This window comes from Pogona vitticeps, chromosome 5 (assembly GCF_051106095.1).
Source record: "Pogona vitticeps strain Pit_001003342236 chromosome 5, PviZW2.1, whole genome shotgun sequence".
NCBI classification, from domain to species: Eukaryota; Metazoa; Chordata; class Lepidosauria; order Squamata; family Agamidae; genus Pogona; species Pogona vitticeps.
The window spans coordinates 134,976,197-134,993,821 of NC_135787.1; the positions used below are offsets into that span (position 1 = coordinate 134,976,197).

General features: G+C 41.0%; 1 protein-coding gene across 2 annotated transcripts; it reads right to left on the reverse strand.

The window, feature by feature from the left end:
• Positions 1-1,051: 1,051 nt before the first annotated feature.
• On the reverse strand, positions 1,052-16,591 carry IFRD1 (interferon related developmental regulator 1). Of its 2 annotated transcripts, none has more exons than XM_020810448.3 (12): positions 16,163-16,591; positions 13,768-13,872; positions 12,005-12,086; positions 10,249-10,373; positions 9,984-10,141; positions 9,247-9,297; positions 8,980-9,158; positions 8,374-8,482; positions 6,371-6,505; positions 5,586-5,714; positions 3,694-3,789; positions 1,052-1,659 (listed from the first exon to the last, which is right to left on the reverse strand). In XM_020810448.3, exons 1-12 carry the CDS (start codon positions 16,209-16,211, stop codon positions 1,570-1,572), a joined length of 1,308 nt encoding a protein of 435 aa, XP_020666107.2. In that variant the 5' UTR covers positions 16,212-16,591; the 3' UTR covers positions 1,052-1,569. The 2 variants fall into 2 exon arrangements, with proteins under 2 accessions (XP_020666107.2, XP_072856609.2); XM_073000508.2 differs by lacking the exon at positions 16,163-16,591 and adding an exon at positions 15,523-16,016.
• Between the last annotated feature and the right edge of the window lie 1,034 nt (positions 16,592-17,625).

Below are 17,625 nucleotides of genomic sequence, written 5' to 3' on the forward strand. Positions count from 1 at the left end.
TGGAGTTGGAATCACCTCCCCCCACAAAATAAAAACCCAATTAAATGGCACACTCCCTAGCTGGTGATACCTTTATTAAACCATTACAATTTCACAAACAGAAGCTAAGTCTAAAATATTGAAGGAGCCTTCATCAAGCTGGCTACCACAGAACAGGGATTGCAGAAGCAACAGAAAAGCACCAAAAACCATGGCCAGATATAGGGGCCAAGCTCTTGTTTAAAACAAAACGATTAACAGTGGAATCTGCAAATTTGTAGAATCAGCTCAGGGTAATAGGTGTCAAGCCAGACAATGTGCATAGATTTCATTGTTTTTCCTAATCTTGGTAGCCAAAGGGCTGGATACTTAACTCTACATTGTCTAGGGGTGCAAAACCTGCTACCCCAAGTTTATTCTAGTCAGAGATCAATATGCCCATGCTTCCCCCCAACACATCTTAACTTGCATTCCTATTCAACTTTGCTTAGGTTGCGTAACTTATGTTCCAGTACTCATATTTGTTAGAGTAATGAACAATATTTTTTTCAGGTACAATGAAGGGATTAGGATAGTGTTTTCCAGCCTTTTTCTGAGTCATAATCCCCTTTTATAATACTCAAGTAACCTGTGACTCCCACCAATATTTGCATAAAAAACATGAGCTTTGCAGGGTAGAGATAGAAGCAAGACACTAACTTCAAATGTAATGTGTGCATATTGTTGTAGAGTTCAAGTCATTACACATTAGTTCTTGCTTTATAGTTATGAAATAATAATTGTGAGGATTGGTATCTCATTGTTTCCAGTAAGGAGTTAGGGCCAGTATATCCTTCCATATTTCACAGGCTACATACCCATTGCTTTAGCCTTACAGGTTCTAAACATCAGGGCCATAATATATCAGGACGCAGCAAATTGGCAGGACTTTAGCATATTTACTTGGTACATTCTTCTGTTTCTCGCTCTCCCCCCCAAAACTTCACAAGCAGCATTTTTTTAAAAAAAATTATCCTTGTCTTTCCAAGAGAAAACTGACAAACTCATTTCAGAGAAAAATTCAACACAAAAGTAGCTTTTACAGAGAAGTATTTTATTATCCAAATTTCAGCATATTGAGTGTAACATTTCTTTGAACATCCAAGTTCTACGTCACTGTCAATGTTAGCTAAAGTTGAGGGTCCCCTTCATGGCACACCTAGATGTTTTATTTTAAAATATTTCTTAATAGCAGCCTGTTAAGAGGCATGTTTATCCCGGTGTATTGTTCTTAGCATTTCCCACCCATTCCATCACATTGCTAAAAACAATGGTTTGTATCAAAACAGGCCTCAGCACCATGTGACTAATAATGATGTAGGAATTATTCAAGAGCCATTCTTGCCTACTAGTGTTAGAATCTGCCCTCCTAATTCTCCCACATTGTAACCTATATACTCTACATAGCCATCTACGCAATTAACATTACATCAATTACTATACAAATTCATAAGAGATACAGACAATTAAAAAGCCTTTTCACTTTAAATAATGGGATTACACTTCACAAAAATTAGATTTAACAAAAGCTAAAGGTGTTTAACAGCTGCTTTAGAACACTTCACCTACATCTGCCCTTTTATCACGAAATTTGCTTCGAGCCTTTGTCCGAGCTTTGAATGCAGCCGAGTTGTACAGGTGCTATAAAAACAGGGGAAAACAGCAATTATAAATCTTAGCAAAGCTAAATCAATGTTAAATACTCCTCTGATAACTGAAATTATAATCCCGAATAAGCATACTTTACACAACCTGGCATTAGGAATTGATCAAAAAAAAGAAAAATATAGTAAGACTTGCAGATATGCCAGTTTCAGTTAAGACAAAGATAGGGGGTCTGCAGCGTTCCAGATGTTGGAATAACAACTCCCTCTGGTTTAAGTTAGCATAGGCGGGGACAATGGGTTGCCGTTCAACAGTTGATGGTCCAAAAGTACTGCACCTGAGCTACAATGTTGCACTTTTTATGACACCAAGTTCTAAAGATGCAACTTAATCTCAAAGTGAAACCATTAATAGAAAAAACCATCATGGTCTGAAGAAGCTGCTGACAGGATAACACCCTATTTCATAGATGATTACAAAAGCTACACACCATTCTGCACCCAGAGCAGATAAATTCTATGGACAGCTTTGCAAGGACAATCAGACCTCGTGTTACTGGTTCTCACTATTTTAGTTTAATTCATGAATTCTGGTATGTTGCCTTGCTGTGTTTCTGCTTTGTTCATTAAAAAAAAACAAAGGTAGGATATTAATGTTGAAAAAATTAAGGGTTTATCACTAATTCATTATTATCAGTTTAATAATATGTTAACAATATGGTTAAGTAGAACAGAAACATGTTTACACAATGACTACAAAACTTGCTCTTGCCAAAGGTTTCACTGTGGAGTTGAGCTGAAGTACAGCCAAAATCTCAAATAATTTGGACACTGTAGATTTGTTACTAACTCCCCCCATCCTGCTTCATTTATTTAAAATACATCTTCCTCTGCTTCAGTTACCACACTCAACACATTCCCAAAATTCATTCACAAAGGCTTCACACATTACTTGCAGACTGCAAATCCAAACCGCAGTCTAAGTGGTTCCCAACCTTAGGTCCCCAAATGTTCTTGGCCCACAACTTCCGGAAATCCTGGCCAGCACAGCTAGAGGTGAAGACTTTTGGGATTTTTAATCTTAAGAACATGAGGACCCAAAGCTAGAAACCAGTAGCCTAAACCTTCTTGCCTGGTTATGCTGCCATAATGTAAGTGGTGTAACATCTGGAGGTAGACTGCCTTAAGAAATCACCATAAACATTGTTTGCTGCAGGCTGAGCGGTATGACTCAGCATGCAACTCCTATTGGCTATAACGATTTCTTAACTTGGGGCAAATCACCTCCAAGAGCTATGTCATTTGCACAGCAACATATAAGCAGATTTCAGCCAGTGATTCTCAATCACTGTTCCTCCATATGTTTTGGACTTCATTGCCCAAACTGGTTATCATTAGCCAAACTATCCCAAAGGCCACTTTTGAGAAGCAAAACATATTTTACTACCCATCTAAATCCTTGGCTTGGAAAGTGAGTAAAGCAGTTTTACCATATGTTATTAAGTAAATCTCAATCTACTTGCCTGCATTCCCAAAGCACCTCCTTCCCTCCTAACTTTCTAATCTATGTAAGTACATCTGCCACACTGCTCAGAAATAAACTGAACTGTACCGTTTCCCCGAAAATAAGACCTAACTTGAAAATAAGCCCTAGTAGGATTTTTCAGAATGCTTGTAAGCCCTACCATAAAAATAAGCCCTAGTTAAGTGAAACCCTGCCCTCCACCTTTGTGCAGCAACCAGAAGATGACATGACTATATTCATTGTACATGAAAAAAATAATACATCCTCTGAAAATAAGCCCTAATGCATTTTTGGAGCAAAAATTATTATAAGACCTTGTCTTACAGTATTTTCGGGGAAACAGGGTAGTACTGAGTCAGGTGCCCATGTAACTCAACTTAAGCTGCATTGCTAGGTCTTCGCAGCTACAAAAGATTGAACCACAGCACTCTGTATCAGGTTGAGTTTCTTTCTCATACAGATTTTCCAAGGAGATAACAGCTAAGGCAAGCAGTAAATCAAAACACAGCTTGATAATTGCATTTCACAAAACAAAGGTTAGCATACCCTTTCAAAACGAGGTATCTTCATGGTTTTAATAGTTGCTTCATCAAGCACCAGTGGTGGTCCAAGTTCGAAGACATTTCGCAGAAGCTCATTGGACTGCAAAGAACAAATCATTGAGTTATGTATCAATGTTGCGGTGTCAAGTACAGCATCAACAACTTGCATCAATAATTCATATCAACAAATTTAATCATAGTTCTATTATTTCCACAACTAAAACTGGATGTTCCCTATTAAAACAGAGGTTATGGGAAACAACTGATCTCTTGTCTACAACTACTTGAACATAATACAGAAAAGCACTTTTCATGGAAGTAGAGATGCTTTTCTAAAGCATTCCAGCAAATATGCATTATAAACATTTGCCCCATAACTCCTATTTCATGAATGGGTTCCCAAAAATAACAAAAAATAAAAAAGAGCCAAAAAACCAAGACTGAGCACAGTTCTGTTCTTCCACCGAATGTTTTATAAAAGGCTTATAAACTGCAATGGAGTTTAGCTTCAGAAGGTGCTCCTTTGCTTAACTGAAAAGCCAAAGCAGCATGAGCCTTTAATTTCCTTCCTATCTGCTAAGTGGCAGAGTCTGGGAAAGTGAGTCTTTTTGGACTTCTCCCAGAATCCATCAGCATGAGCACTAAAACCCAAAATCCTGCACTGCATCTGCTGTAATACTGTTTGAAACCATAGATGGGGCACATATGTTTGAATTAACCTGTAGAAAACGTTTCTGGTTAAATCTAGCCAGTGTCCAGTACATCTTAGGGAGCTTGCTTTCCTCTTTCAAATGTGAGGAAACAAAACTATGGAAAGCACTGCTTCTCTCATGTACGGCCTGAAAGGACCTCTGGATGAACTGCAGTTTTTTTCCTCTTTCTGTTTTAGAGTACAAGCAAGATGAAGCAATCTGACAGAAGCCAAGAGTTTGGGAATTGCCCTCTCCCACCAACTCTTAACAGGCTAGAAGGACTTCTGGCTTGGGGAGGACCCTCTCCCCACGGGCTGTAGCAAGAAACAACCTCCAGGAAACTGTGATAAGAAAAGCACTGTTTGTCTTTGGCAACATGGTTGTTGTTGTTTGGTCGTTTAGTTGTGTCCAACTCTTCGTGACCCCCTGGACCAGAGTACACCAGGCCTCCTGTCTTTCACTGCCTCGCGGAGTTTGGTCAAATTCATGTTGGTAGCTTCAATGACACTGTCCAACCATCTCATCCTCTGTCATACCCTTTTCCTCTTTCCTTCACACTTTCCTAACATCAGGATCTTTTCCAGGGAGTCTTCTCTTCTCATGAGGTGGCCAAAGTATTACAGCCTCAGCTTCAGGAACTGTCCTTCCAGTGAGCACTCAGGGTTGATTTCCTTCAAAATGGATAGGTTTGTTCTCTTTGCAGTCCAGGGGACTCTCAAGAGTCTCCTCCAGCACCACAATTCAAAAGCATCAAATCTTCGACAGTCAGCTTTATGGTCCAGCTCTCACTTCCATACATCGCTACTGGAAAAACCATAGCTTTGACTGTGTGGACTTTTGTCGGCAAGGTGATGTTTGCTTTTTAAGATGCTGTTTAGGTTTGTCATCGCTTTCCTCCCAAGAAGCAGGCGTCTTTTAATTTCGGAGCTGCTGTCACCATCTGCTGTGATCATGGAGCCCAAGAATGTGAAATCTGTCACTGCCTCCATATCTTCCCTTTTATTTGCCAGCAGGTGATGGGACCAGTGGCCATGATCTTAGTTTTTCTGATGATGAGCTTCAGACTGTTTTTGCACTCTTCTCTTTCCCCCTCATTAAGAGGTTCTTTAATTCCTCCTCACTTTCTGCCATCATGGAAACATGGCACTTAGAAACAAATAACCCAAGACAAACAGAAAAGGAGGTGATTTACTTAATGATTTACCTGTAAATGAAATTGCATCCCAGATCCTAAAATTTCCTTGAAAGTATCATAGGTTTGCTTTTTGACCCAGCAGTCAATGTACATACGCTCTGGCCCAAATTTGACTGTTTCTGTAGGGAAATCATGTTCCTAAGAAAAAAAGAGCAAGCATACAGTTGTGATTTTAGAAATATTATACAGATATCATGCAAATTAAGACAAGACACTTGTCCACTAGTAGGACCCAGCTACTGAACTCTAATACTCTCCATCTACAATGGAATTAGGGGTGTTGAAATTTATTTGGAAAACTGCTGCATCTTCACACATTCCTGTCACACTGTGAATTGGCAAAGATAAATGCAACATAACCTTCCCAAACAGTGCAGCCCCAAGTCTAACGTCCTCCACTCCTTATTTTAAAAAGTCAACGTTACACTAGTATGAACAAAACAGAATTTTAAAATTTCACGTCTCTTCCTATTGTAAAATCAAGCAGCTAAAACCCTACCACTATGAATTTTAGAGCTCTTAGCAACTTATGATTAGATACTACCATATCATCATATTCTGATGGTAGTCTACATCTCTATACTGAGGGACAATTATGACCCTGCAAATCTTTTTATCCTGTAATTCCCACAAACCCTAGGCACTACAACCAATTCTGAGGAACAATGGAGACTGCAATCCTGCAAGAGATCTGTTTAGAAATCGTGATGCACTGATTATAAAACTAGCTTCCCAAATCAAATGTTTTGAAAGATTAAATCTGTCAGTTAGCTTTAATACTTATTACTGTTTACCTCCACAGCTCGTAAAACATCTCTGAAGACAGATCGCTGTTTCCTTTTGTCTACCTTTGCACGGTGTTTATTCCCATCTGTAGCCAGAGCCTTCAATTTCTGTGTCAGAAGCTCCATATCTTCGTAGAAGAAATTCTAACCAGATGGAAGGAAAAAAGAAGAGTTGTTTCTGGTGTGACTTTGTTGGCAGACTCATGTTTCAAAGCCTTTGGGGAAGCCATTTTCAACAGAGGCCACATGGCCCTGGGAACGAAGGTAGCACATTTGAAGGGTGCCACAGACTGGAAACAATTCTTCACACACCACCTTATAAAGTCTGTTATACCGGACGTCCCCAACCACCAGTCTGGGGCCTATCCAGGATCACGCTGCAGACACAGATCTCCTGCCAGAGTGTGAGCGCATTCTGCCCCCTGCATGCACGCGAGTGGAGTTCCCCGACAAGAATGTGCATATGCATGAGCTCCACCCCCCCAACCAGTCCTCAGATGGGGACTACTGTGTTATACAACTTATACAATCCTATTCGGCCTATATTTCTTTCATACTGTGTTTATGGCTGTAGCCTAAAAAAAGCTGAAAATGGCTGCTCTAAGCCTATTAATGACCTTATAAATCTATTCTTGTTTCACAACTGAACAAATAGCAAAGCAAACGACTAATTTAGCAAATTACAATTGTAATTGTGAATAATTTTAGCATGGAGCAGTAAACAACCCCTCTGAGCCCTCTTCTAATGTAAGGACATGATTTTTGAAGGCTGTATTTTTTCATCCCATCCATCTCTACATCCTAACACTCTGGAGACAAGTTACTTATCACATGATGTGTAATGCGGTCATCCACTCCTGTGAGTGATGGAAAATTTCTTAATGATACTAGTACGTAGGCCATTACCAATATATTGTAAAAATCAAAGTACGGTGTCTGTGACTATGTGTAGGAGTTTAGGTTAATGAAGTTGGAAAAATGCCATTTACCAATATCATATATTGGATTAAATATCGGATTGAAACATTCTTCCCTTCTACATTAAAATTCCATAGGAGACTCAAACTGAAGCAAAAGCTTTAATTATATAAATTAATATATTTAAACACTGTGCAATACACTGGCTGTCGTGACCCATTTACAGTTATTCTCTTATCCTATGTTGCCAATATTTTTTCTGGCTACCATCCCAAGACAGGCAGATAGAGAAGTGGACTAGTCTTCAACACTGTCAAAGGAAATAGCAGAGACATTAATAAAAACATGTAAAAATCTAAGAAAAAACCTACTGAAATCTACGATATAAATCTTATGGCATAACCCGAAGTGTCTTATGACCATTTTTTGTTCCTGTTGGCACCTATCTATGAAACAGATAAGCCTGTAACCATATACACAGACAGCAAGGCTGCAAACCATGGCAATAAAATTCCAGTTCTTACTGAACAATAGTTGAGTTATGAAAACGTTGTGTTTAAGGCAGACATCCTCATAGCAACTACAAATGCTAGATTATGCTTTTACTGGGTGTATGAGAGTGAAAAATAGGGCTTCTTAAGCACAGCCTTTACCCCACCAGTAAAAAATTTCAGCCAAAATGAGAACTGCAGCTCCAAAAAGCATTAGTCTTAAGTAGCAGGCATTCTTACCCCAACTCACAAACTCAGAAGAAAACTACTCAAACTAGAAGTGGCTTTTTAGTCTCTTCTGATGTTTGAAAAGCAACTATTGGGTGTGGGCCATGGGTGGTAGACAGTAGATGAGAAGCAACCATGGATCCCTGGCTGTTGCCCAGCCTGGCTTGAGGGCTTTTACTGTATAGAACAGCCTGCCGCAATAAGTACTCTGACTGTAGCTGATGGAATACATCTGGAGAGCCTGGTTAGGGAAGGCTGGTCCAATATTCATCAATTAACTCTTATTTCTCTACCAGAACACAAAAAATGTTTTAACACGGAAAAAACATAACTGCGATGCAACATCCCCAGTTTTCTGGTTTGTGGGTGATTTACCTCATCTGCTTCTCGTGCTAATTCAAACAGCAGAGCCAGAGCTTCTCCAGCAGCAATCCTCATGTTCACATCATCACAGGACAGCAAGATGGGAAATTTATGCAAATGCCTAGGAAAATAAAGACCACCTTATCTATATTGGGTAACATATTCCATGGAAAAGCATTTTAGAGCCAAGCAGGGACCCAAAGGACCACAAGTTGTTTTCAACCTCTCTTCAAGCATGTGCAAGCACTCTCCCCCCCCTCCCCCAGCAACCTCCAACTGCCCCAGAAAATATCAAAGCTTCTGCCTCGCTCATGTCAGATTTCTAGTGCCAGCAGAGATTAAAAGGGAGCTCTTCCATGGCTATGTCAGGGGATTGATCAGGGAAGTGTGTGCAGCCATCAACCTCCCAAGCCACACTATAGAACTGAAGGAAATGGGTACCAGCCCTATAGCTAGCAAAAACATTACTGCAAACCACAAAAGAAATCAGAAAAAGCAAAAGCCCGCCACTCATTTTTGTGAGCCTGCAAGAGATCAATGTATCCTTCTGATTTCCCACCCTTTGTTTGGATGGGATTTTTACACACAGAACCCGTTACGAGGGAATAGAATACACACATTTCAAGTTTTTTCTTCACTTCATTCATTGGGCAGATGGTCAACAGCAGAGTCCATGCCAAAAGAGCGCTGATGTGAAGAACTGTATTCTGGGTGCTAGGAACACCATTTGAATTCCTCTCCTTCTGATAGGATTTTGTGAAGATAGTTTCCAGGAACTCCATAGTTGAATATAACTCCTAATTTTGAAAACAGACAGTCAAAGTAAGCTGCCAAAAAAATTCAATTGTCTTCAGGCAAGAATATTTATTTTAGAAGTTTCCTTACTGTAATATCATCCGTGGCAATAAAGCAACAGACTCCCAAGCAGGTGGCACACTGGACCGAAAAACACAAAAAGTTAATACCTTTGATTTTGATTGCATCAACAAGACTTACATAACAATGTGTACTCACAGCATGACAAACATCTAATAGCCAACAGCAGTAGATTCTGTCACACTGGTCTAAATCCAATTAGTTTAGGCCATCTAAGACCAGCTTAAGTCATCAAACATTCACCTGTCCTTTGCAGTCAAACAAGGCAATATGCTTGCTTAGAAAAAACACTTTTATTTCATTAACCATTTAGCCAAGCACTGTTTGACCACAATCCGAACAAGTATTTTTATAAGAAACATGATACTGCAAAATAACTAGCTGAACAATGCCAGCAGCTCCCCCCACTATCAATCATACAAGCACTTAGGTTAAACTGATCACGTTCTCAGCACCATAAACTATTAGATAACAGATATGGTTATCAAAGAATATGAAAACAATTTAGTCAGTGAAATATTCTAACATCATGACCCCCAAAAAACTCATACAGGAATTTTGGGGGGGGGGCACAGTGCATCTACTGGTTTGCAGTGTATCAGCTGTCACTCCCAATTAGAACAGACCCAATGAATCAGTAGGGCTTAAGTGTTGACTTAAAGAGTCTGATTAATTTAATGTTTACTACAGTTGAGCTGACATCATTATTTAGACCTTTAAAAGTCAAATATTTACGTTATACTTACAGCTTGCCTAGCCTGAATACTTGCTGACCCATCCAAAAGTATCTTCTTTAGAACTGGTGCAAGGGTTTTAAAGACTTCCTCACTTTCAATTCCTGACCCCAGCTGCACACAAAGCAGACATGCCAGCCCTGCTGCTGCGCGCTGTTCTTCACTCTTTCCTAAATACAGAAAACCAATAAAAACTCACTGTAAAACTGAACTGTTTAGCTATAAAAATCAAACTATAGACAGACTTGCTTTAGAGGAAAACACAGTAGTGTGTTACCTTTCTTGATACAGCGTTCAATGCTATCAGTTAATGTCATTCTCCGCTCCAGGATGAAATCATACAGTATTTTTGATGTTAGGGCATTTTTGAGACTTTCAAGGGCTGACTGCCTTGTCTTTGCACTATTGGGGAAAAACACAGTCTCTGATCAACTTTTAGCTGAAAAACATATGTATACTTCCCATCTGTTATTTCTAATGATCAATCATTTTCTGCCCCTATCATTTTGAACTCTTTTGGACAAATTCAACAGAGGTGACGTAACATGCAGAACTTTTAAGCAAGTAACAGGGGATGTAACATTGTGGGACTCCAACTCCAACCACTGCTAGGCAGCACAGGGAATGATGAGAACTAACAAGACCTACAGCCTCACATCATCTAGATCAGCCATTGTCAATGTGGGCCCACCAGGAGGCCCAAGTACATTTGAAGGGGGGCACAAATCTATTATGTGATTTATAGAATCCCAATCCAGCCTATATTTCTTTCATGCCCCCCTCAACAAAAAGTTGAGAATGGTTGCTTTAGTTTGGCACATAGTCTGCAACCTTGATCTAAGGCTATGGCTAGCAAACTGACCCTAAAACACATTTAGCCCCATTTAGGAAACATATGAAAGCATATCCTTAAAAGTTGCTGAGTCTCACTTGTGACAAGTCTACCTGACCTCTGATCCTTCCAGTTTCTTAATGCTTCAGTGGAAGCAACCCCTTTATACACTCTCTGTTCTCAGCCTTTTGCCCTTACTTGGCATCTGACGAAACCGATCCCGCAGTTGTCAGAAAAGAGTAGGTGAGAACACAATTGAAAGAAAAAATATTATGCCAAGCAATGAGTTGTCTGGCAAAGGTTTAAACCGAGCATGTTACAGAATTGCAGAACTTGAAGAGAAACCAAAGGTCAGTGAATCCAGTCCCCTGCCAGTGCAAGAAATCCACAGCTAAAGTATCCCTGATAGGTGGGGCCAGACAACCTCTGCTTAAAAATCTCCAGTGAAAGAGTTCACCACCCTGCACTGTAGCAGCAGATAACAGCATCAATGATTACAGCACATTCCAGAAACACCCAAAGGCTTACTCAAACCCACAATGCCATTGAAAGATGAGAGTATGAGCCAGAACCATTTAATTAGTCGGTTTACGATTACCCTGCATTACGACAAATCTGCTTCACGATGTTTTTGCGATCGCTTTTGCGATCACAAAACAATGGTCTAAATAAGGTTTTTTCGCTTTACTTCGGGAACCGATTCTTTGCAAAATGATGTTTTTTAACAGCTGATCGGCGGTTTCAAAATGGCCGCCGGGTAATTAAAATGGCTCCCCGCTGTGTTTAGGGACGGATTCCTCGCTATACAGGCACCGAAAATGGCTGCCATATGGATCTTCACTGGACGGCGAGTATTTAGCCCATTGGAATGCACTGAACCGTTTTCAATGTGTTTCAATGGGCTTTTTATTTTCACTTTACGACGTTTTCGCTTAACAGCGATTTTCCTGGAACGGCTTATTGCCGTTAAGCGAGGCACCACTGTATTTTTTTTACAGCTATCAATACAAGTTGCCATATCAAGAACTATGATACGATTTAACAGAGTAGTTTCTCCAACCTGTTAGCCTTCTCACTTAATCAAATCAGCAGCAATACCTCCTAGAAGTTACACTCAGTTTCAAAGCTGTCGTTACACATGAACAAAGCCCAGCCCACAATTGGAAAAATCATTGAAATCTACACCTCAGGCCTCCTGTACCTCTTGTCCAATGTAAGGTCAATGAATCCCTTCAGTTTATACTCAAAGTCTTCATGGGTTGCTTCCTCATCCACTTCAGGCACTAGTCAGGAATAAAAAGATTATATATTTTAACTTGGACAAACTGAATATTGCCCAAACTGATTGATCATGGCTTTTTTGACATGTGAAAATGATACATGTATCTGAACTGATCTCCATTATTCTGTTCCACTTCTCTCTAGCCAGCAGATGTTCTGCAATTCTGCCCAACTGACGCCATCATTAATAGCATTTTGAAAGCTGTCAGAAACAGTGCCATTCCACTGTGTTTTAGGCTTTAATTTTGTTTCTACCTCTTTGTCTCCCCCTCCCCCCAAACTGTTATTTTGCTGTGTTATTACCAGTCAGTCAAGATAATACAGAACTAGCTGGACCAAAGGTCTGATCTGGCACATGCAGTCCCCATATTCCAGTGATACTCAAAACTTCCCTCCATAACATTTATGCACATGAATATAACCAAGAACATCTGAGTAAAAACACTAGGTTACCACCACTCACTTGTAGCTATTATGCATATTTTACATAGAGAAAATGTCAATATTTTAATATGTTAACTTCCACAGTTAACAAAACAATATGTTTTTTTTTCTAATTATGAGATCTGTACAAAATTCTTAAGGATTTACTGACCTCTGCAGCTACACTACTGAAATCTGGTTTTCCTTTTCCCTGAAGAAACTGTGGCAGGAGTATTATGCACATTTGATCTCTAAGACCACATGCACCCTGCACTTCTAGGCACCAATAATGAAATCTTTGCCCCTAACATTTCTCCTGAGGGAGGCATAGGAAACGTCCCCCATAATCATAACAAAAAACCCTACAAGTAGTACCAGCACCCTAACTCCAAAAGACTTAAGAACCATCTATAACCATTTCTGCCAGCCTATTTTCCTAGACAACTTCACACACACCATATTTTAATACCACAAAGCTTTATTCCCACTTTTTAAAAAAACATATGCACTGAAGTTTGGATTTTCTGCACTTCCTAACACACTTTATCTTTATTCCATCACAGGTATGAATTTTTCTTCCAATTAATACCCTTCCTCTATTCCCCAGGGTCCCACTCCCAAAACTTCTCCAGGCCTGTTTATCTCCACCCGCCCCCCTTTCTGCACCTCTCTCTGTTGGATTATCTCTTTTTTTCCCCCACTTCCAGGTTCTCTTGCCACCCTCTTTTGTCAGCCACTTCCTTTTCTTTCTCTGCATTGCCATCTGTTTCCTTCAGTCTCTATTTTTACTTTACCATCCATTCCCGCCCACATCTATTCTTTGCTGAGTTTGCCAGCAAAACCTGCTAGGGCTTTCGGTGTTACAGCAACTTAAGAAGAGAGTCTCTGTTACAGGTCAGCCACATCCATGTTGGCTGTACTAACTCCTATCATGTCCCTATGCACACATGAAGCAGAACCAATGTCAATGGTGTGAGGCACGCATTCGTCTCACTTGCTTTTGATGAATTTGGACTGCAGTGTGAGGTTCCCACACAAATATAAATACACTAGAAAAAACAAGGATTTGAATTCTCTGCAACTGCTGCAAATAAAACAGCGCGGGCACATCTCCAACTGGTCTTATACAGTAGGGATTACTACTAAGAGCTTTTATCATTCTAAAATAATATACTCATTTCCAATCTAGGGTCTCCCTAAACAAAGAAGAATGCCTCATCTCAGTAGCCCTTTCAGAATAGGACACTGAAGCTGACTTACCCTCCTCAGTGAAGCTAGCAGGATCACTGAAGCCACTACAATGGCTCATAGTTTCAATAGATGCATCTTCATCACTAAAAGGTTGCATGTTTCTGCGCTGGGCACCTAGAAAAACATTTGATAGGCCACATTAGTACAGAGAAAATATATTAAAGTTATACTTTAATAGCTTCCTACTGCTAAACTGCAAATACACGACTCTACGACAGACCCATTTAGTGCCAGGGAGACAAACAGACAACTGGCTTCCTCTCGATAAGACACACACTTCGGCAAGCCACAAGTCCTCTGACTTACTTGATTTGGCAGTAGTCCACCTCTCACTGAACTGGTGCCATAGGTTCATAATTGCAGGAAGTCATGTTAACCTCCCAATAATGTATACATTACACAGATGGTGCACAACTATGTACATAATGGCCAAACATAACACGACTGGAAACAAGGGCTTGCCATGTTGTAACTCAACTACCAATCCTGCCCTCAGCCATCTGGAATATGCCATCAGCAAAAAAATCTATGGCCAAAGAACAACTTTGCTGGGGTAGGATGTAGCCTTTAGGTAAAACAGGAAAGCCACACACTTCAGAAGATTTCTGGCTTTACAATATAAATAAATGAAGAATTATGTTTAAAAAGGAATTCTAGCCATTAACTAAGCAAGGTACAAATGGTGGCTTGTGGAACAAACTTTGCTTTCCTTAAAAGTAACCAAACCACTGTACAGTAAAAGTGAATTCTAGCTTATTCTTCCTCCTGGTCATGCAGAAAAGATGAGACTAAGATGCAAGCCCAGTACAGTATTTCATATGATGTAAATTATGGTATATGCAGCTACTGTGATGCTGAGACTGGATACATCATTTCAGTGAGAAGGAGTGTAACAGGCAGATTTCTGACCATCTGTTTGCAATATTTTAAAAACATACCTTTGTATGTCCTGCCTTGTCTCAGTAGACAGTCTACCCAAGTTTACACTTACTTTGAGCATTTAAGCAGGACTATCATCACATAACAATGCCATAAGTAGTTTTATGTTTAAGAACAACAGTGGAGAATTGTCACCAAACTCCAGCAGTAAAAACTGAAAGTATTGCACAGCCTGGGAAACCAGAAAATACTTAATATAAACCTAGACTGTTGCTTAACACAATGACCTCACAATATCTTAGTTCTGAACTATCAATAGCAACATACCTAGGTATTAAAGCCTCACTAAGCTGCTTTATTTGTCTACTGACTAACTTCTCCCAGCATAGTAAAAATCACATGGTACACTGACAAACTTTTTATTCATACATTTTTCTTTACCAATGGGCATTGGATGACATCTGTCATAGCCTATTGTTCATTTCCAGACTGCTAAGATAAACAAAGAATTTCCTTGTGTAAACTAAGTGCCAACACAGAATCAGCTTTTAGGGCGCCCCTACATTTTGAAAACTACTGAACGTTTCTCAGTACTTGTACAACAAACACAAGTAAGCACACAGGAATGAAGGAGGAAGCAATACTTATAAAACACACGTTTGACACTCGGTTTCTTGCACCAAAAATACTCAATTTTCAAACTTCACAATAGAGCTATTAAAAATGGAGTCCAGCTGCTTTAATGTCTATAAAAATTACCTGACTTCATATTGCAATTGACTCCAGCTTTCAATGAGTTTCATGCTATAACACTTTGGTATCCTTACTACTCTCAAATCTTTCTCAATTCATTCATAAAACCCTAGCCGACTTTTTGCTACTCACTTTGAGAACAGGCAGGCCCCAGAATTTCCACCTGTGAGATTTCTCTAGACTTATTAATCTTTCCTGAAAATGTGGTTTCATCCTCTAACTAACGTAATGTAACGACTAAGACTGGAGATTATCTGAGACAATTCAATTCAGAAGAGGGACGGCAAGTCCAAAGAAAGAGCACGTCCCGTGCCCTTCGTCTCGGTCATCACCCGTTACTATGGTTCTGCCACGCCAGCAAACAATACAAAAGGCTGAGAGGGAAAAAATGGAGTCCGCTCCTGGAATGCGTGGCTGTTTTGACTTCATCCGTGTGTCATGACGGGCTGCGTTAACACGGCACACTAAATGACGCAGAGACACTAAGGGGCCAGGCTGGGCCGAAAGAGCGGGACAATCAGCTCGTACGAAGATCGCCCCACGCGGGTATTAAAACAAGGACCTCGCCCCACCCGGCCATAAGAAAGGCTTGCGTCAGCTAGGCCTCCTCCAAGCGGGCCGGCGCCCGCCCGCCCTTCCCGCCGCCCTCCCGCACATCACGATGGGACAAGCAGTTCATTCCCAGGCCCGCGTCGTCGAAAAGCCCACCAGGGGGACTACAGCGTCCAGAAGACCCCGCGGGGGGACGCATGCGCGTTTTACCGGGCCTCACCTGGCGTTCCGCGGGAGTTCCCCGCTCCTCGTCGCCTAGACTTCGGCATGGCGGCGGCGGGCTGTAGCGGTAATAACTTCCACGCGGCTTCCTTCCGGCGCTCCCGCAGTGGGGGGGGGGTCTCGGTTGCCGGCCTGGCCTTTTCTTTTCTTTTTTTCCCCTCGCCCAGGTCGCAGGGACAATCAGCCGATGGAAGAGCAGGAACGCTTTTTACTATAAAAACGTCTTTGTGAGGCCGGCTTCCCGGACCGAGGCAACGGATGTGATTGAGAAAGGCAAGTAATAGGCAAAGCTGTAGCAGCGGCAGAAATCCCCGTGGATGCCCGTGAACGAAAACGATACATCTTTCTCCTCTCAGACGCCAGGAACTAAAGGCGGAGGGCTGCCGCTGCCGCGACTTATATACCGCGCCTCGCTGAGGCAGAGGCGGAGACAGTGACGTAAGGGCGAGGCGTTGAAGCAGCCAATGGCGCCTGTAGGTCTGGTGGCACGGGGGCGGGGAATCTCGCGTCGAACTCTGGAAGATGTAGTTTTTTTAACTCCTCCGTCGCCGACACCCCCTGCCGTTTGGAAGGGTGGTGCTGCATTAGTGCTACCAGAGGCCTCAGAGGGGGTTCCAGTTTGCGCTGCATGCTGGGAATTGTAGTTTTTAGCCCTGCGGGAGCCATTACGGTACACGAAGGCCTCACGTCGCCTTCCTTGTTCCTCTCCTTGTCCTCGTATGACCTGCTGACAGTCGACTGTTCTAGCAAGAGGCGGAACAGAGGCCAGGATTATAAATTGGCGACACCGCAGCAAATCCTAGGAGGGAGTTATTATTGCTGGAATAATGCGAAGACCAGACTGGGTGTGGATGGATCGATATTAATTGTGCCAGAGCTTTCTAAGTTGAAAAAATTCAAAAGCTAAATAGCGCGATTATCTTAGCATATTTGAAAATTATGCATCACCCACCCTGTTTCCCCCAAAATAAGACCTAACCTGAAAATAAGCCCTAGTAGGATTTTTCAGGATGCTCGTAATGTAAGCCCCCCAAAATAAGCCCCTGTTAAGTGAAACTCCAGTATTGTGCAATAACCAGGATATATTACTGTATTTAAATAAATGTAGATTGATGAACTGTATATGAAAACAATAAAACATCCTCTGAACATTAGTCCTAGTGCGTTTTTTGGAGCAAAAATTAATATAAGACCCTGTCTTATTTTCCGGGAAACACAGTAGTACCTGTGACAAACCCAGACCTACTGGGATCTGCCACACGTTAACTAAGCTGCCACCAACCATTCCCTATAAGAAGTCACACAGACCAGGGATGGATTTTCAAACAAATAAAAGAATAAGGTTTATTTAAAACAACACACAGGCAAAATAAAATGATCAGGTGAATAAGAAATAGTAACGTGGCTTAGTTTCACTCATACATACACACAGTTTGGTTCACACAGAACCCTTAACTTGAA